The sequence below is a fragment of the Mobula birostris genome, chromosome 14 (genome assembly GCF_030028105.1).
Source record: "Mobula birostris isolate sMobBir1 chromosome 14, sMobBir1.hap1, whole genome shotgun sequence".
Taxonomy (NCBI): Eukaryota; Metazoa; Chordata; class Chondrichthyes; order Myliobatiformes; family Myliobatidae; genus Mobula; species Mobula birostris.
Window position 1 is genome coordinate 66,508,866 of NC_092383.1, and position 21,761 is coordinate 66,530,626.

Sequence of the window (21,761 nt, forward strand, 5' to 3'; positions counted from 1 at the left end):
TCTTAAATTTAATTCATTTAGCAATGAAGGCCAGCATTCCATTTGCCTTGATAGCCTGCTGCACCTGCAAACCATCCTTTTGAGATTCATGCACAAGCACTCCCAAGTCCTTCTGCACAGAAGCATGTTGCAATTTTTACCATTTAAATAATAATCTGCACTTTCATTTTTCCTTTCAAATTGGGCGACCTGGCATTTACCAACATTGTACTCCATCTCCCAGACCCTTGTCCACTCACTTAACCTATCTATATCTCTCTGCAGACTCTCCATATCTTCTGCATATTTTGCCTTTCCCACTCAATTTATTAAGTGCTTATACATTTACCAGAATCAAAACAGAACAAAGCAAAAGACACAATAGAAAACAGAACAGACGTTAAGGAATGGATCGGAACTAGGACATTTGGCTTATGTGTCTGCTTCATCATTCAATCGATGGCTAACTTTTTATCAACCCCATTCACCCACTTTCTCTCCATAACCTTCAACACCCCATATATCAAGGAACTATCAATCTCTGCCTCAAATACTCGAGAACAGTCCACAGCAACAATTCCACAGATTCATCGCACTCTTACTGAAGAAACTGTGCATCTCATTTTTAAAGAGGCATCCCATTCTGTTGTGCTTAAAGTTTTTGCAACTCCTCTATTGAACCTGGCTCAGTATTTTAATTATTTCTAAAAGACAAGCGCAATCCTTTGCAGAATAAGCGAGCGTCGCAGGATCGATGCAGCCTGGTGGACGGGTTTGATTACTTCTCCCTGTGTATTTACTCCGGACTAGCCGAGGAACAAGCCGGATCATGAGTGCGTGATAAAAGGGCGAGAGGAGAGTGCGCGGAGGCGGGCTGGACCATCAGCATGACTAACGGTAATTTCTCTCCCTTCACTCCCTATCAGTCCCCCTGGCCTGGGGTTGAGGTGGCTGCCGTGAGGCGTCGGCCAGCTGGGGGACTGAGGACGTGGCCACCCGACAGAGAGTTAGGCCCCTTCGCGGGAAGCGGACGGTCGGGGCTACAAGTTGAGCCGCCGCCGATATTCCTCCTTCTGCTACGGACCCGCCGCCCAACAGGAACCGTCCCCTCCCGCCTTGGGCTTTTAGCTTCGGCCCGAGTTGCATGGTAAACCGAAGTTGATTGCGGAAGAGTGTGTGGTGGCGTAGGCTGAGTGGCGGCCCTGTCGCCGAATAGACGAGCGGCTTCTCTCTCAACTTGGCTCTCGTTTGCCAATGGTAGCCCAGATTGCTGGGAAGGCGGGTTTAAATATCAATCCACTTTCCCATCCTACCATCAGGAAAGAACTGCTTGATGTGTATTTAGAAAACCTTTTTATTAGCAATTAGTTAAGCTCTATAAAATCCAAATTTGTAACTCTACAAAAAAACTGGCACTTTAAACTCTTTTCATTGATTTTATCCCCTGTGATACCCTTTAAGGTGTAACCATTGTGTAAGTGCCAATCAAGCACCTTATTAGGGATTATATCAGAAGAGTATTTGTGTTCCATTTCCTGCTTATTAGATCAAGTGTTGGTGCATGGCCAAGTGGTTAAGGTGTTCGTCTAGTGATTTGAAGGCCACTAGTTTGAGTCTTTGCTGAGGCAGTCCTTGAGCAAGGCACTTTACCACACATTGCTCTGCAACGACACCAGTGCCAAGCTGTATCGGCCCTAATGCCCTTCCCTTGGACAACATTGGTGCCGTGGAGAGGGGAGACTTGCAGCATGGGCAACTGCCTGTCTTCCATACAACCTTGCCCAGGCCTGTGCCCTGGAAACCTTCCAAGGCGCAAATCCATGGTCTCATGAGACTAACGGATGCCTATAAAGATCAAGCTGCACTGAATTGACTTGCTGTTGTGGTTGGATTCATTAAATTCATAATTCCCTCAAGAAATGTGGTGGTTTATTAAAAAAATACCATAGGTAACTTTAATGCTATTGTTGGTTTTGTGCTGACCATTACTGTCAGTACTACTCTGAACACTAAGTATAGGCCATGGTATTTTGTGTTGGTCATAGAAGGAATGTTTAAAGAAAAGTGATTTGTATTAACCAAAATATGAGCATTATATATAGATCAGACTTGGTCAATTTGGCCCATTGAATCTCTGTGCCGTTCAATCCTGCCCGATAAAGGAAACCTCCTTTCCACATCTAGGTTTTTCAGTAGATTTCAATGAGATGTCCCTCCTCCTTCTGAACTCCATTGAGTCCAGGGACAGAGACATTAATGCTCCTCAAGCAGTCCAAATATATAGTGACAAATACATAATTTTTTTGCCCTTGTAGGTTTTATTTCTGGGACAGAAAGATTATTTTTATAATTCATTAATGATCTGCACATATAATTTCTTTGTTCTTTCATTGTCTAGTGCAATTCTTTGAACAAGTTCACAAAGCCCATTTTCAAATTATTTATTTATGGAAATACACAGCAGAATAGGGCCTTCTGGCCCTTCGAGACTTGCTGCCCAGTAATCCCCCGATTTAAGCCTAGCCTAATAATGGGACAACTTGTAGCATCTAATTAACCTACCAAATGGTACGTCTTTAGGAGGAAACTGAAGGCAACCCAAATGGTCACAGGGAGAATGTACAAACTCCTTACAGGCAGCAACGGGGACTATTCAGGAATCTATAAAGTTACGGTCAAATTACTAGTACGTTCTAAGGGCCTTTACATCGCCCAATATTTTAAGAGGACCAAATGGAACCACAGCAAATCATTACAGAAATATTTTATTTATATACCATTGTTCTGGGCAATGCATGTTCATTTGGAGTCATAGAATCATGTAGCACAAAACATGCCCACTGGCCCATGCTGATCAAGATGCCCCATCCAAGTTAGCACCATTTTCCAGCATTTAGCCCATAACTTTCTAAACCAGGGGTAGGCAACCTTAAGCACAAATGATTTTCTAGTATGCATTATTCATTAATTTGAGGCAAAACATAACTAGATGTATTTAAATAGATAATTCCCATATTTCAAGTTTTTTATGGCATTTATCTGGCCCACCGTCCGCTCATTAATAAGCTATCCAGCTCACAGAGGCAAAAAGGTTGCCGACCCCTGTTCTAAACCTTTCCTATCTTTGTACCTGTCTAACTATACCCTGTACATTCTCATCCAAATCATTGCTATGGATGACAAACAACAATGGGCCCTGGGGCACAGGTCTCCAGTCCAAAAAATAGTCTTCTACCATCACCCTCTCCTTTCTACTGTTAACCCAATTGTGTATCCAGTTAGCCAATTTTTCCTGGATTCTATGTGATCTAGCCTTCCGGAACAGCCAACCATGTGGAACCTTAAATGCCTTACTGAAGTCCATATGAACCATCTATCACCCTGCCCTCATCAAGCTTTTTCTTCACCTCATCAAGTCCTTAAGACGCGCTCTCCCAAAGCCATACTATCTACCAGTAATAAACTCCTAGCCTTCCAGATGTACATATATCTTATCCCTCAGAATTCCCTTTAGTAACAGTCATTTATTTTGTTTCTTGGCACTGATCAAGTCTGTTTAGAACAATGTCTGTAGTTGTATACTGTATCTTGGGTGTCTTTTGCACTTCAGTCATGTCCACACATGCGGTTACATTTACATAAATTACTAACATATGTAGCTACAAAGAAGGTAAGAAAGGTAGCATTCATCATTAAGGACCCCCATCACCCAGGCCATGCCCTCTTCTCATTGTTACCATCAGGAAGGGGATACAGAAGCTTGAAGGCACACACTCAGCATTTCAGGATCAGCTTCTTTCCCTCTGCCATCCAATTTCTGAATGAATATTGAACCCAGGAATACTACCTCACTACTTTTTTATTTTTTTTATTTTGCACTACTTATTCTAAGTACTTAATAGACATATACTTACTGTAACTCAGTTTTTTTCTATATTTATCATGTATTGCATTGTACTGCTGCCACAAATTTAACAAGTTTCACAAAATATGCCAGTGATACTAAACCTGATTCTGATTAAATACTACTTGCCAGCTGTGGATTCATTTGAGATTTTCTGTATTTTTCTTCCTTGACTACCATAAATAATAAATATCACTTGTGTCACTATTAATATGCTCTGTATTTTCTCATACAACAACTGAAAGTATCATGTGGTATTGAAAAATACTACACTGAACTTTTGTTAGTATACTGTATCTACATGCTTAGGTGCTAGAAGTTGCTGGCCCACCAATTAAACATAATGGTAGACATGACTTTTTAAAAGACAGTCCAGCTTTAATAGTGCATTGTCATAGACCAGAGTGCCAGCACGTAGCTGATTGGATAGCCGTGTACTATGCTGAGCCTTTCTGAACATGTGTTTAGTTTCTGTGCGGTAGAAGGCCCTTAACTGCTGTCCTACCCCCATGTTTGGAAGCAGTCAGAGCTACCATTATATTGAATGTTTATGAGTACCAAAATTATTTTTTCCCATTCATTTTATTACCCACAGCATGTCTATCTTATGATTGAGCGGAGAGCAGGATTTCAGCCCGCAATCTGGAATCCTGAGAATAGATGGGAGCCAGTGTATTACATTCAATGCACTATTTAAAAAAAAATATATAATTCAACACCTCATCAGATTTTTGTTCTGCCAGCATCTCCCAAGATAGTACTTGGCAAGATAAACTACTAAATAATCAAGAACATAAATATGTACTTAAATATAACTATAATAATCTTTTGCTTAACAGTGCATTTTGCTATAATAATTAATTCTGAATGCAATGCTGCTACTTTATGTTCAACACTTTCTAGTGCTGTGATATACATTTGAGTTATGACCATTAAACATACCATTTGCAAACACCCAAAATTTGAGATTTGGAATAAGATTTGCTGCAGCAGAATTTATGTGGGGAAAGAAAGTAAACAAATACTTCTCTTCATATCACATCTCTTGACGCATGCGCATATGTCACAGCTTCATAGAACTGTATAGCATAGTACGGGTCCTTTGGCCCACATTGTTGTATCGACTTTTTAGTCTACACTAGAATCAGAATCAGATTTAATATCACTAGCATTTTTCATGAACTTTGTTGCTTTGTGGCAGCAGAACATTGCAAAAACTATAAATTACAGTAGAAATATATATATATATAAAAGAAAATTAAATAAGTAGTGCAAAAATAGTGAGGTGGTGTTCGTGGGTTCATTGTCCATTCTGAAATCTGATGGTGGAAGGGAAGAAGCTGTTCCTGAAACATTGAGTGTGTACCTTCAGGCTCCTGCACCTCCACCTTGATGGTAGCAATCAGAAGAGCGGATGTCCTGGGTTATGAGGGTCCTTAATGTGGGATGCCACCTTTTTGAGGCATTCCCTTTCGAAGGTGTCCTGGATGCTGGGAAGGTTAGTACCCAAGATAAACCTGGCTGAGTTTACATCTTTCTGCAGGTGTTTCCAATCCTGTGCAGTTGCCCTCCCTTGCCAGAGTGTGATGCAACCATTTAGAATGTTCTCCACGGTACATCTTTAGAAATTTGGGAGTGTCTTTGTTGATACACCAATTCTCCTCAAACTCCTAATGAAATATGGCTGCTGGCATGCTTTCTTTGTAAATGCATAATATTTTGAGCCCAGGGTAGATCTTAAGAGACGTTGACACCCAGGAACTTGTAACTGCTCTCCCTTGCCACTTCAGATCTGTCGACGAGGATTGGTGTGTGTTCCCTTGACTTCCCTTTCCTGAAGTCCATAATCAGTTCCATGGTCTTATTGAGATTGAGTGCCAGGCTGTTGCTGCGACATCATCCGTCTCATTCCGAACATCTCCTTGTCATCATCTTAAATTCTGTCAACAATAGTTGTGTCATCAGCAAATTTATAGATGGCGCTTAAGCTGTGCCTAGCCACACAATTGTGGGTGAGGAGAGAGTAGAACAGTGTGCTAATCACACATCCTTCAGGTGCACCAGTGTTGACAGGAGGAGGAGATGTTATTTCCAATCCACATAGATTGTGGTCTCCGGTGAGGACGTCAAAGATCCATCTAAGATCAGTCTAAGATGCACACATGTTTTAGGAACAGCTTACACTCTCCTACCTTAATTTTTCTGAATGCTCCATTAACCGATGAAGACTACCTCATTATTCCTCTTTATTCACTATTTTATTATTTTCTTTATTATAACAGAGTAATTTATTATGTCTTGCACTGTACTGCTGTCTCAAAAACAAAAAAATTTCATTATATATGTTAGCGATAATAGTCCCGATTCTGATGATTAGCTCTTTTTCTGCCAGATGTTTGGTGGCAGGGAGGGGCTGCACCACAATGAGAAATTGTTGAGAAAAACACTGGTGCAAAGTAGAGCCTTGTTCATTACCAATTTTCACTGGGTTTTATTCTGTTGTTAGTATCTTGGTTTGCATGCTGTTACTGTATACAACAAATGGAAAAAGACAAATTTCTGCATTCATTTGCAGAGAAATAAGAACACAATGCAATCCTCACCCACCCTCTCCCCAGTAACGTGGTGGTCACCTGCATACATTACGTCAGCCAAACAATCATAGACAGATTCACCAAATTGCTTGGTAATCCTTTGAAACCTACAAAAATGATGCAGACCAGCATGTCTGATCATTTGATCTTCTTAAAAATAATTTTTCAACACATAATGGATAATATCAGCTTGTTGGATTATTATGTCAAATTATTCCAATATCTTGTATGTTCCTTGGGCCATTATGGGAAACTAAAGCCAAATTTTATAAAACTTTTCTGAACAAGGAAGTTTGACATTCACATTAATTTTTTAAACCATACAGTTGTTCCCCATAAATCACAGAAAAATGAAACTGAAAGCAAAGTTTTCTTTTTAAACAACAAAAAATCTAATTGTAAATCCAAGATTTTTTTTTCTTCCTAGATTCTTTCTTTGAATGTGTTAAATATTCCATTGCCATCATTTGTGTTCTTAATGAATTGTCACATTTATTTGCAATTTTCATTCCACTGAAGTTTGGAGCAATGTCACCTGTTAAGTTTAAATCGATTATTTTTCTGCAGTATGGGCTACCCTTGTGCTGTTTGTGGCATATGATAAGTCAACAATATTAATAGAAGATTAACAGTATTTTCTGTGGGCTTTGTATTTTCTTGGCACAATTGAGTGGTGTAATACGTAGACAGTCTGCTTGTATATGAGAATTCTTAGTATAATTCACTCAAATGTCTGTCATACTCTTGTGCAGTGCATGATTCTTCATTTTTAACTAACCCTCTTGTGTTTTACAGTATATTCTTTCGACGGGCTCCTGGTTTTTGGCTTGCTTTTTATATGCACTTGTGCATATTTAAAGAAAGTTCCACGTCTGAATAAATGGTTACTTTCTGAAAAGAAAGGGGTGTGGGGTGTATTTTACAAAGGTAAATTGACTTGTGTACCAAATTTGATCGTATAGGTATATCATGTTAGTAAAAATATAGAATGAATATTATCCTTAGAGAAAAATGATAAAGCAAGTTTTTGAGTAACATTTTTGTGAAAGTCTGTATTGAATATTAGATATATTTACTGTAGTTCTATTTCATTTCTTTTGAATGAAGGAAGAATTTATTTTTAAATGATTAAGTGAAATGATGGGGATTTGATTTATTCTTTGTTTCATCAATATTATGACTTTGCTGACTTCAGGCCGTCTATCGTTCTCAATCAAGAAAAAAGAACAGATAACTTTGACTAGTATTACTCTGCACAATTCTTTAGACCCATGGGCAAAGTTAATTTATGGACTGCTACTCAATCATAAAAGACCAAAACTTCTCCCAAACTCAGAAATGTGGGTATATCATGGATATCAAGTTCTAGTCATCAATAGGACATGGGTTTTGAGATATTCCTGAACGTGATTGTAGTTTGTTCAAATTTGCATGCTTGTAAACAGCATATAAACAAAATAGTTTGTATCATTGCATGAATTACTAAATTAATCTATGTTTCGTTACAGCTGCAGTAATAGGAACAAGGCTTCATGTACCAGTTGCACTCTCTTGCCTTGTCACAGGTGTTTATGTTCTGTTTATTAAATAACACCAGCAGTCCAAAATTGACCTTGACTCTGAATGGAATGATATATTTTGCAAGATCACTCAACGAGGATTAAGATCAGAAGATGTTTTCTTTCTGTAGAAGAACTGAACACCTCATCACTACTCTCATGAACTGTCCTGGAGGTGCTTGGAAGAAATACTGGCCAATGGAGTTAAGTGCTGGTGTATGTACATGGCCTATATTAAATCTGACCCTGAATTTCGTAGTGTATGCACACATAACAACTTGTCTCACTTAAAAATGTCATGAAGGATACATCAGCTAATTAAAAGGATGTTTGATTATTCCAGTTTTAAAGCTAGTCTTTATGTTGTTTGGTAACCTTGTTAAATTTTTAATTGAACCATCTGAATTATTTTGGTTTCTAAATTTAATACCAAGTGTCCATATTTAATTGAAAGTCTGTTTTGACTTCCTTTGGCTAAGATATTGAGATTGTTGTACCTTGGTCGAGTTGACTGCATCTGTCTTCCTAAAATGATGTGTATTATAGGTTAATAATAAAGTTAATGCTGTATTGAGAATCTAGTACTGTAATGTTTTTAAAGAGGGAAACCTACAGAAAATATAACTTTTTGTGTTTTTGGTTAAATTGTCCAGCGGAATCTGTAACTGACATTGTAGCAAAAAGAACTCTGCCTGATCTGCCTTAAAGTAGTCAGTTACTGGGAGCACAATGACTGCAATGGTCACTGGAAGCTAAAATAATGATTTTCTGAATGTTGCCTCATTCATGCTTCTTGTTCTTTATATTGGATCTGAAGTATATGTTCTTGGGAATTATCAACTGCATGTTGAGCATTATCATTTTGGACAGAAATATGCTGCTTTCAAACTATAAAAGCTACTCTTGCAGAGAAAATCGATTTCAAATTTTAATAGTGATAATGTTTTTCATTGGCATTTCAAGAATGTTATTTGAATCTATATATCCTGCAGCTATATTTTTTTTCCAGAAGCAATGGAATTGATTATTTCTCTCTGATACCAGCATCTGGTCTTCTGTTTTAAATCTGATCTGAAATGGTCTTAATCTGTACTACAAATATAGAAACATAGAAACAGAGAAAATAGGTGCAGGAGTAGGCCATTCGGCCCTTCGAGCCTGCACCGCCATTTATTATGATCATGGCTGATCATCCAACTCAGAACCCCGCCCCAGCCTTCCCTCCATACCCCCTAACCCCTGTAGCCACAAGGGCCATATCTAACTCCCTCTTAAATATAGCCAATGAACTGGCCTCAACTGTTTCCTGTGGCAGAGAATTCCACAGATTCACCACTCTCTGTGTGAAGAAGTTTTTCCTAATCTCGGTCCTAAAAGGCTTCCCCTCTATCCTCAAACTGTGACCCCTCGTTCTGGACTTCCCCAACATCGGGAACAATCTTCCTGCATCTAGCCTGTCCAATCCCTTTAGGATCTTATACGTTTCAATCAGATCCCCCCTCAATCTTCTAAATTCCAACGAGTACAAGCCCAGTTCATCCAGTCTTTCTTCATATGAAAGTCCTGCCATCCCAGGAATCAATCTGGTGAACCTTCTCTGTACTCCCTCTATGGCAAGGATGTCTTTCCTCAGATTAGGGGACCAAAACTGCACACAATACTCCAGGTGTGGTCTCACCAAGGCCTTGTACAACTGCAGTAGTACCTCCCTGCTCCTGTACTCGAATCCTCTCGCTATAAATGCCAGCATACCATTCGCCTTTTTCACCGCCTGCTGTACCTGCATGCCCACTTTCAATGACTGGTGTATAATGACACCCAGGTCTCGTTGCACCTCCCCTTTTCCTAATCGGCCACCATTCAGATAATAATCTGTTTTCCTATTTTTGCCACCAAAGTGGATAACTTCACATTTATCCACATTAAATTGCATCTACCATGAATTTGCCCACTCACCCAACCTATCTAAGTCACCCTGCATCCTCTTAGCATCCTCCTCACAGCTAACACTGCCACCCAGCTTCGTGTCATCCGCAAACTTGGAGATGCTGCATTTAATTCCCTCATCCAAGTCATTAATATATATTGTAAACAACTGGGGTCCCAGCACTGAGCCTTGCGGTACCCCACTAGTCACCGCCTGCCATTCTGAAAAGGTCCCGTTTATTCCCACTCCTTGCTTCCTGTCTGCTAACCAACTCTCCACCCACACCAATACCTTACCCCCAATACCGTGTGCTTTAAGTTTGCACACTAATCTCCTGTGTGGGACCTTGTCAAAAGCCTTCTGAAAATCCAAATATACCACATCCACTGGTTCTCCCCTATCCACTCTACTAGTTACATCCTCAAAAAATTCTATGAGATTCGTCAGACATGATTTTCCTTTCACAAATCCATGCTGACTTTGTCCGATCATTTCACCGCTTTCCAAATGTGCTGTTATCACATCCTTGATAACTGACTCCAGCAGTTTCCCCACCACCGACGTTAGGCTAACCAGTCTATAATTCCCCGGTTTCTCTCTCCCTCCTTTTTTAAAAAGTGGAGTTACATTAGCCACCCTCCAATCCTCAGGAACTAGTCCAGAATCTAACGAGTTTTGAAAAATTATCACTAAGCATCCACTATTTCTTGGGCTACTTCCTTAAGCACCCTGGGATGCAGACCATCTGGCCCTGGGGATTTATCTGCCTTCAATCCCTTCAATTTACCTAACACCACTTCCCTACTAACATGTATTTCGCTCAGTTCCTCCATCTCACTGGACCCTCTGTCCCCTACTATTTCTGGAAGATTATTTATGTCCTCCTTAGTGAAGACAGAACCAAAGTAATTATTCAATTGGTCTGCCATGTCCTTGCTCCCCATAATCAATTCACCTGTTTCTGTCTGCAGGGGACCTACATTTGTTTTTACCAGTCTTTTCCTTTTTACATATCTATAAAAGCTTTTACAGTCTGTTTTTATGTTGCCTGCCAGTTTTCTCTCATAATCTTTTTTCCCCTTCCTAATTAAGCCCTTTGTCCTCCTCTGCTGAACTCTGAATTTCTCCCAGTCCTCAGGTGAGCCACTTTCTCTGGCTAATTTGTATGCTGCTTCTTTGGAATTGATACTATCCCTAATTTCTCTTGTCAGCCACGAGTGCACTATCTTCCTTGATTTATTCTTTTGCTAAACTGGGATGAACATTTGTTGCAGTTCATCCATGCAACCTTTAAATGCTTGCCATTGCATATCCACCGTCAATCCTTTAAGTGTCATTTGCCAGTCTATCTTAGCTAATTCACGTCTCATACCTTCAAAGTTACACCTCTTTAAGTTCAGAACCTTTGTTTCTGAATTAACTATGTCACTCTCCATCTTAATGAAGAATTCCACCATATTATGGTCACTCTTACCCAAGGGGCCTCTCACGACAAGATTGCTAATTAACCCTTCCTCATTGCTCAAAACCCAGTCCAGAATAGCCTGCTCTCTAGTTGGTTCCTCGACATGTTGGTTCAAAAAACCATCCCGCATACATTCCAAGAAATCCTCTTCCTCAGCACCTTTACCAATTTGGTTCACCCAATCTACATGTAGATTGAAGTCACCCATTATAACTGCTGTTCCTTTATTGCACACATTTCTAATTTCCTGTTTAATACCATCTCCGACCTCACTACTACTGTTAGGTGGCCTGTACACAACTCCCACCAGCGTCTTCTGCCCCTTAGTGTTACGCAGCTCTACCCATATCGATTCCACATCTTCCCGGCTTATGTCCTTCCTTTCTATTGCGTTAATCTCTTCTTTGACTAGCAACGCCACCCCACCTCCCCTTCCTTCATGTCTATCCCTCCTGAATATTGAATATCCCTGAACGTTGAGCTCCCATCCCTGGTCACCCTGGAGCCATGTCTCTGTGATCCCAACTATATCATAATCATTAATAACAATCTGCACTTTCAATTCATCCACCTTATTACGAATGCCCCTTGCATTGACACACAAAGCCTTCAGGTGCTCTTTTACAACTCTCTTAGCCCTTATACAATTATGCTGAAAAGTGGCCCTTTTTAATGCTTGCCCTGGATTTGTCGGCCTGCCACTTTTACTTTTCTCCTTAGTACTTTTTGTTTCTACCCTCACTTTACACCCCTCTGCCTCTCTGCACTGGTTCCCATCCCCCTGTAGTGAACTAACCTCCTCACACCTAGCCTCTTTAATTTGATTCCCACCCCCCAACCATTCTAGTTTAAAGTCACCTCAGTAGCCCCCGCTAATCTCCCTGCCAGGATATTGGTCCCCCTAGGATTCAAGTGTAACCCGTCCTTTTTGTACAGGTCACGCCTGCGCCAAAAGAGGTCCCAATGATCCAAAAACTTGAATCCCTGCCCCCTGCTCCAATCCCTCAGCCACGCATTTATCCTCCACCTCATCGCATTCCTACTCTCACTGTCGCGTGGCACAGGCAGTAATCCCGAGATTACTACCTTTGCGGTCCTTTTTCTCAACTCCCTTCCTAGCTCCCTATATTCTCCTTTCAGTACCTCATCCCTTTTCCTACCTATGTCATATGTAATATGATGAAACTTTCCCAATTAATTATCTGCAAGGTTGTAAGCCCTTTTCTGACATAATTTTTTTCCACATCCCAAATCCTCACCTCTCTAAGTATAATAGTAGGGTCATAAAACATTATCTTGTTTCGAAAAGAACCTGAATGTGTACTGAAAGAACTTGCATGGGGACCTCGTGTTGGAAATTAGGATTGAATTGGACAGCTTATTTTGAATTGATTTAAATTTGTACTGTGGTATAGTTTTTCCATAATTCTACAATTAATGGGTACAATCAATTTCTAAGTAAATTAATTTTTAGCAGTCCCTCTAGTGTGGGTTCTGAAGTGGCCGAAAATATAGAAGCTGCCTCAGTTGGAACAGTTAGTGCTCAACAAGGTGGGTTGGTTTATGGTCTGGTTTGTCCACTCCATAATCTCTCATTGTGGAATACTCATGTGATTCTGGAAGAACTGCCTCAACCAATGGGAGGAGCCAGTTGAGGGTTCCTGCAGAGTGACTTTCCCTATGGCAGGCAGTAGGGACATGTAATAATCATGATCATGAAATTGGTCACAAAATGTTCAACACAACATTTGGAGGAAATAGCTTTGCTTTCTTTTTTTAATTAGTCCATGAGACCTTTACCATGCGCCTGTGCTCTCTTGAGTTTAGAAGAACGTGAAAAGATTTAATTGAATCAAACAAAATTCCAAAACGTCTTGATTTCCCTGGTTACGATAACCTGAACAATGTTGACCATTCAGGATTTTTGAATTATGGAGAGCTTTCCAAAAAAAAGGGAACAAATTTTTTTTGTGCAGCTAGATTTAAAATGATGTGCAAACAATGAGGAAAGATGAATATTTTTGCACAGGAATTTTAGGAAGAGAAATTTCTTCACTTAGAATGTAATGAATCTTTGGAATTCTTTGTCTAGACTGGTTATCTTCAATTTGGAGTTTTGGATTTTTAGGGGATTATGAAATATTTCAAGATTTCAAAATGCAAGATAAAGTTCGTAGTAGATCAGCCATGATTGAATGATGAACTAGGCATGAGAGCTTTAACTGTTTCCAGGTCTTACGTTCTTCCGTGATTTTTGTTATCCATATGGGTCTTTGGTTTAGTTTCTCATCTGAGAAATGGCTTCTACAACTAATTCATAACGTCAACCACAAGTCGCTTGTTACAGCATTAGATTGTCTGTCTAGATTCTGTGTTCAGGAAGATCCTGTTCTGTTGCAAGCCTCTGCAGTCAGCCCAATGCCCAGTTTAGAGTGCTACTGGGGTAAGCGAAAGCATTCTAACAAACATAACATTTAGTGAGATATTTGTAAGGGTCAAATGTTATGTATGATTTTCTCATAAAGCTACTATAAAACGTGTTCAGTTTTTATGATCTGCTATGATGTAATAATATCCAGATAGCATTTATAGGTGCATAAGTTTATTAAAAAATGGAAAGGATAGAACCTTTGTCTGTCTCAGCAAATGTGTAGTGATTCTTGATAAAGACTGAGCCACAGCCCAAAACTTGCTTTCTTCACCCCCCTACCCCCACCACCACCACCATGTTCTGGTCACATTAATAAAAAATTCTCATGAACAGGGTCTCTGACCCAAGATTCTGATTTATGCATGAAGTGAATGGATTAAAATGTTAAGATCATTAATTGTCCTTTGATTGTAACTTATCTCCATATGGTATGATTCATGGCCCCTTTCTCTGTGCTCCCAGCAACGAAAAATAAATGCAGCCTTTCTATTGCTTTCTATTCACCATGCAGTATTACATCATGCTTATAGTTCAAAGGTAAAACAAAGTAAAAACATAATTTTTTTCATAAACAATTCATACACTCCCATTTAAACATCACTGCAATAAATTGGCCACCATTCCATAGCAACACAATAATCAGGGATATAATATACCTATACAAATTGACACTCAATACTCAGAAAAGCTAATGGGAATTTAAAGCATCTGGTGTGCAGGAGTTCTTCTGAAGCTGTGTCATGTTGTTAGAACCGAGCCCAAGGAACAAATATTCAGATCCAAAAAGTGTTCAATAGTCACACTAATCAGTATTGATTTCTTTCATTTTGATGACTTGCAACTCTGAAAATGATTATTTGCTGATTTTAAACACCAGTCAGCAACTTTTTTAACTATATTGCTACATCCTTTAAATTTATTGAGATCCTGCCGGCCCATCAAACCATGTTGTCCAGCAACCCTAGCCTAATCATGGGACAATTTACAATGACTAATTAATGTACCAACTGGGAGAGGAAATTGGAGCACCCAGAGAAGATCCACGCAGTCATAGGGAGAACAAACAAACTCCTTACAGACAATGTCTGGAATTGAAAACGGGTTGTTGGTACTGTAAAGCATTGTATTAACCACAATGCTACCGCGCCACTCTAGTTCACTGACGCTGTCTCCCACCTCCCAACCTGCAGTCCCTTCACCCTTCACATGCAGTTCTGCCATGATCTTCCACTATATATGTGCATTTGCTTCTGCATTGCCAAAGCATCTGGAGGGGAGGCTGGATAAACTCTGGTTGTTTTCTCTGAAGTGGCAGAAGATTTGAGGAGACTTGATAGAGATGTGTTCAATTCTGAGAGGCATTAATAGACAGCCGGTGTATGTATTTTCAGATTATAGAAATGGACCTTAGAAAACTGACTTTAAAAAATAATGATGAATACCAGAAGTACATTACAATACATTACTTTCACCAAGAACCCTTCAAATAATCAGAGACAAGTGGAATTCTTTCATCTTGGACATAGCAGCTACTCAAGGTTTCTATAACATTGTTGTAAAAGGTGGCAGAAGGGTGAAATGAGCTCACTTCTCCAAAGAACATACCTGGAGAAAGACATTTCATGCTTTGTTTTGCAGTTGTCTGCGCCAATGTGCTGAGCAAGCAGAGCAGAAGTGTAATAAATGTGTTATATTGAGTCACCCAAAATGGAGAGAAAGTTTAAAATAGAATAACACAAATAAAATCCTATTAATCCATCTCTCCATGGCATTATTACCTAATGCAAGGATAAGACTTAATGTTAACTGCTTATCAGCCATCTCAGGAGAAAAGCATTCTGTAATATCAAGGAAACACAGGAACAACTGGGTTCAGGCAAATGACCACTTTTCAATAAAATTATTTACAATTTGACGTATTAGTAGCTTTTGGATGAAATTATATTTTACTTGTACATGCAGTATAAACAGAATCATCAGTCTGACATCACATTAAATATTCATAGAAAATGGAATATTTTCTTCATTTACTTCTCTTCGGTATTCACCAATGAGAGGGAACTTGATGATGGTGAGGACAGTATGAGTGAGGTTGATGTTCTGGAGCAAGTTGCTATCAATGGAGAGGAGGTGTTGGAGTTGTTAAAATACATTAGGACGGATAAGTCCCCAGGGCCTGACGGAATATTCCCCAGGCTGCTCCATGAGGCGAGGGAAGAGATTGCTGAGCCTCTGGCTAGGATCTTTATGTCCTCGTTGTCCACGGGAATGGTACCGCAGGATTGGAGGGAGGCGAATGTTGTCCCCTTGTTCAAAAAAGGTAGTAGGGATAGTCCGGGTAATTATAGACCAGTGAGCCTTACGTCTGTGGAGGGAAAGCTGTTGGAAAAGGTTCTTAAAGGTAGGACCTATGGGCATTTGGAGAATCGTGGTCTGATCAGGGACAATCAGCATGGCTTTGTGAAGGGCAGATCATGTCTAACAAGCTTGAGAGAGTTCTTTGAGGAGGTGACAAGGCACATAGATGAGGGTAGTGCAGTGGATGTGATCTATATGGATTTTAATAAGGCATTTGACAAGGTTCCACATGGTAGGCTTATTCAGAAAGTCAGAAGGCATGGGATCCAGGGAAGTTTGGCCAGGTGGATTCGGAATTGGCTTGCCTGCAGAAGGCAGAGTGTCATGATGGAGGGAGTACATTCAGATTGGAGGGTTGTGACTAGTGGTGTCCCACAAGGATCTGTTCTGGGACCTCTACTTTTCGTGATTTTTATTAACGACCTGGATATGGGGGTAGAAGGGTGTGTTGGCAAGTTTGCAGACAACACAAAGATTGGTGGTGTTGTAGATAGTGTAGAGGATTGTCAAAGATTGCAGAGAGACACTGATAGGATGCAGAAGTGGGCTGAGAAGTGGCAGATGGAGTTCAATCCGGAGAAGTGTGAGGTGGTACACTTTGGAAGGACAAACTCCAAGGCAGAGTACAAAGTAAATTGCAGGATACTTGGTAGTGTGGAGGAGCAGAGGGATTTCGGGGTACATGTCCACAGATCCCTGAAAGTTGCCTCACAGGTCGATAGGGTAGTTAAGAAAGCTTATACTAGCTTTCTTAAGTCGAGGGATAGAGTTTAAGAGTCGCGATGTAATGATGCAGCTCTATAAAACTCTGGTTAGGCCACACTTGGAGTACTGTGTCCAGTTCTGGTCACCTCACTATAGGAAGGATGTGGAAGCATTGGAAAGGGTATGGAGGAGATTTACCAGGATGCTGCGTGGTTTAGAGAGTTTGCATTATGATCAGAGATTAAGGGAGCTAGGGCTTTACTCTTTGGAGAGAAGGAGAATGAGAGGAGACATGATAGAGGTGTACAAGATAATAAGAGGAATAGATAGAGTGGATAGCCAGCGCCTCTTCCCCAGGGCACCACTGCTCAATACAAGAGGACATGGCTTTAAGGTGAGGGGTGGGAAGTTCAAGGGGGATATTAGAGGAAGGTTTTTCACTCAGAGAGTGGTTGGTGCGTGGAATGCACTGCCTGAGTCGGTGGTGGAGGCAGATACACCAGTGAAGTTTAAGAGACTACTAGACAGGTATATGGAGGAATTTAAGGTGGGGGCTTATATGGGAGTCAGGGTTTGAGGGTTGGCACAACATTGTGGGCCGAAGGGCCTGTACTGCGCTGAAATATTCTATGTTCTATGTTCTACATTAACAGCTTCTATTTGAAAGCAGGCATTATTGATGTATTTGGCTAAATAACTTATCAGGATAAGGCCCTTTAACAGTCGAAATCATTGCTATGCTCCATCCTAGTACCTGATGTCTTCATCTCAAACTGCTTCTCACATAGTATTTATTTCAAATAATGGTAGTAATCTCTGGTGCTCAGTGTGCGTTCTCAGAAGAGCAAAGGTTGTAGATTATTTACATAAGCAAATTTATCCTTTTGGGTACTTTGTTAACATTTTAACTACAGTTATGCATTTATTCATCGTGTGTATATGGACATTGGCATTTTATAAATCATCAGATACTTTGGAGTTTTATCTGGTAAAGTGTTCGAACACCCTTTAGCCTAATCACAAACTGGACATAGAGTTAAAGAAGAAGAAAATAGGATAAAGGAATCATAATTTTTAATATTATGGAAGATTTGACAGAAAAGTGCGGTGAAACTGTTTTCACAAGTACATGAAGTGGTAATCATAAGTCACAGATTTAAATAATATGAATATATGCAAGTAAGTGAAAGAAGATTATTTACATGTACTAGGATTTTAAAATCTAATGGAGTACAGCCCACCCCCTCCCAATATCATATAAACATTAAAAATGCATTTGGATATGTATTTCATGAGAACCGATTTATAAAATGACATTAAATTGGATAGCCTTTTGAAATTACTGAAAAGACTCCTTTGTGTTCCAAGATTTGAAAATTCTTTGCACAACTTAATGGCTTTGTGATGACTGCTTGCAGTGCCTTAGTAAATGCATCATATCCTCAGGCGATCCTCACTGGGTAATGGCATTGTTCAATAATTAGATGAAATTAGCTGTTTATGCTTTGCTGTCCATGGTGACTTGTTTTCACTGCTTGCACAGAATTTTATTTTTGAGCATTGTATATTAGAAGAATAAAAGTTGTAAGCTGAGTAATCTAAAGTGGCATGATGCAGGTGTGAGGGGTGAAATGTTGGCTCTGTAAGAGGCCCTCATCTTGTCATACACAAAGCCAATCGCTTGTGCAAAGGCATAAGCTTTGCGTGAAGCATGAGCTCATGGAAGGAAGGAAACAATCAAGGAAAGATGATTTTGTAGGGAGAGAGGTTGCTTTGGTAGCAGATTAGTAGTTCAGAAATAATCAGGAAGATGGTAGCTGACTCGTTGGAAAGGATTCTGGGCCTCCCAAGAATATTTGCTATAAGGAAACTTTGGGTGTACATTTTTGTGTATCTAATATTCAGTAATATTCGAGTAATATTGTAAATATATTGCCTGATTAAGCATTCTTTGTTGCTTACATAATTAATTACATGTTAAATGTAAAAGTACGTGAAAGACATACATCATTATGCCACCATGTCATATATGCATGCCTTACTAAAGAGAAACACAGCTCCTGTGTTTTTCTTTCAATTAGTTTTAGTTAGTTTCTAACTTTCAATTAGTTTTATGTTTAGAAGTTACAAAACATAACAGTGGTGATGAATAAGTTTTAAAATGAACCCAAGATGACTACCTATCTGTTAAAGTACAGCACATATTTTTCACAAAGGTTGAGTTTTAAAAAAAAAGGCAGAAAACAGACAAAATTCATGTGGTAATGTGAGTACTGGGTGATAATAATTATAAATAACAACAAAAAAGCAGCAATGGCTGGCTGCATCAGAGAGGTAGATGTGTTTGATTGCATAATAGATAACTGGATTATGTATACTGAACAAATTGAGCAGTATTTTAAAGCAAATGGAATAGCCTATAAAAAGTGAGTGTCAGTGTCACTGAGTGTAATATGTGGAAGAACATACAGTTTGCTTCAAAGTTTAATTGCTCCAACCAAACCAGTCAAAATGAGTCCTGCTGATATTATGAACATAATGCAGGAACATTTAGAAGCAAAAGCACTGCTGATTGGAGAACATTTTAGGTTTAATAAGCAGAATCAAAAGGAAGGAGAATCCATTTCAGTGTATATGACTGAATTGAAGAAAGTATCTGAGCATTGTAGTTCAGAAACGGGCTTAATGATGCACTGAGAGTTCATTTAGTTTGTGGAATCTTACAAGAGAGCATTCAAAAACACTTCCTAACTGAAACACAACTCATATTTAAAAGAGCAGTTGAAATTGCGGTATCAATTGAAACAGTAGTCAGAGTCACAATTAAGCTGCAGTCAGGAATGAAAGTGAGCATGAACAAATATGCAACATCTAAACAGAAACTGGCCTGGCTGAACAAATTGTTACCATTGTGGCAGGAGCCAATGAAGGCTTAAAGGTGAAGCTTGCAGAAAATGCAACAAAGTAGGACACATACAAAACATGTCAGCCAGATAAAATTAAATGAACTGCACAGATAAAAAAGTCAAGTTGTAGTTTCAAGAAGTGCACTAATCTGCAGGCTCTTGATGAAAAATCTGTAATGATGAGAGTGACACAGGACTGGCTAGCCTCAGGATTTTTGATGTGAAAACTAACAAGAGATCAGCAATATGGCTTACACCAGAAGTGAACAACAAATTAATTAAAATGGAATTGGACACTGTCTCGGCTGTTTCAGTCATTTCACAAAATGAGTTTGAATGATGTGTCAAAGATACTGAATTGAAGCCTGCAGATATCCAAATAAGAACTTGTACTGGGGAAAAGATAACTCCTGTGCGAATGACATTCATAACAGAGAAATGCCACATCAACAAGCCACACTAGGCTTGTACGTGGTAGAAACAGGAGGGCCAGCATTGTGAGGCCACAGTTGGATGAGACAAGTAAAGCTTGATTGGAGATTGTTAGATAAATGGGTTATAACCAAAGAGAAATATGGCTGGATTCACTTAGCACTATAGTGTAAGGGTATTTATTAAAAGTGTTGTCAAATATCGAACTTACAAAAAAATTAGTGAAAATAGCAAAAAGAAAATCACCAATACTTACAAAACGACATCTACCAGAAAACACAATAATAGCCCCATATTTTGTCCAATGTGAATTCTTGGCAGCTGTGATCTCTCTCTCCCACTGAGAGCAATGAGCCCTGTTAATTAGTCTCCAGGATATACCATCGTTAATTATGCACAAAGTTAACTTACAACTACACATGAATTAGAATATGATACACCCACGATAGAGTTACAATCATATTACAAAGTGAGCAGAAGTATCTACCTTAAGTACAGGATAACAACAATATATACATATCTATAAATCCCCACTACTAAAGGAATAGAATGTTCCGGCACGTTTGGCAGGAAAGGCACCATAAAGCCAACCTGAGCACATCAGCTTGGTTTAGAGCCCATAATGTGATTAACCAGGATAGACAATGGTACATGCACTCAGCACAATGACAGTCGAATGGCAAGGCAATGCTTGTGTGTGTGTGTGTGTGTGTGTGTGTGTGTGTGTGTAAACATACATGTGTAAGGAATGATTTTGTCAAGTGCACTCCATCATATTACCACTCCCCTCTTCTGCAGGGACAATGTTCAGCAGGCAAGACAGGATACAGCCCTACTTTATGGTGGACACAGAATTTGAAGGGTTTGAGCTCCAGGTACCACTGTGTCATTTTGGTATTTCGGTTCTTCATTGTCTGTATCCATGTCAATGCTCTGTGGTCTGTGTCAAGGTCAAACTCCCTGCCAAGGAGGTAGTACCGGAGGCTGTCAATGGACCACTGAACGGTCAGACTCTCCTTTCCAATGGTAGAACACCTGGTTTCCCTTGGGAGTTGTTTTGGGCTCAGGTAAAGGGCAGGCCACTCTTATCCACATTCTCCTTGTGCCAGTGCAGCTCCAATGCCTACTCCTGAGGCATTCACCTGGACAAGGAACTATCTGGGCTCTGAAGAACAGGTGAAGAACAAACGGGGGCCCCAAGGGCTTGAAAAGCATTTTCACAACTCACTTGTCCATGTCACTGGGATGCCTACAAGCTTCTCAGTAAGATTAGGCAGAGGTATGATCGGAGTGGCAAATTGGGGAATGAAGCTGCCATACCACCTTGCCAATTCCAGGAAGGGTTTCACTTCCTTCTTGGTGCAAGGTCGAGGGCTGTTGCACATCGTTTCCACATTGTCCACCTGTGCTTGTGCCTCTCCATGTCCCAAATGGTAGCCAAGGTATCTGGTTTTCCTTTTTGTACTCTCACATTTTTGTAGATTGACAGCGAGACTGGCAG

General features: G+C 39.8%; 2 protein-coding genes across 5 annotated transcripts in view; one reads left to right on the forward strand and one right to left on the reverse strand.

Moving 5' to 3' along the window:
• LOC140209954 (protein FAM107B-like) overlaps positions 1-21,761 on the reverse strand; it is a 112,883-nt gene that overhangs the window by 49,646 nt on the left and 41,476 nt on the right. The window lies entirely within an intron of this gene.
• tmem167b (transmembrane protein 167B) lies at positions 752-8,613 on the forward strand. The gene is made up of 3 exons (XM_072278646.1): positions 752-876; positions 7,273-7,404; positions 7,986-8,613. Exons 1-3 carry the CDS (start codon positions 867-869, stop codon positions 8,066-8,068), a joined length of 225 nt encoding a protein of 74 aa, XP_072134747.1. The 5' UTR covers positions 752-866; the 3' UTR covers positions 8,069-8,613.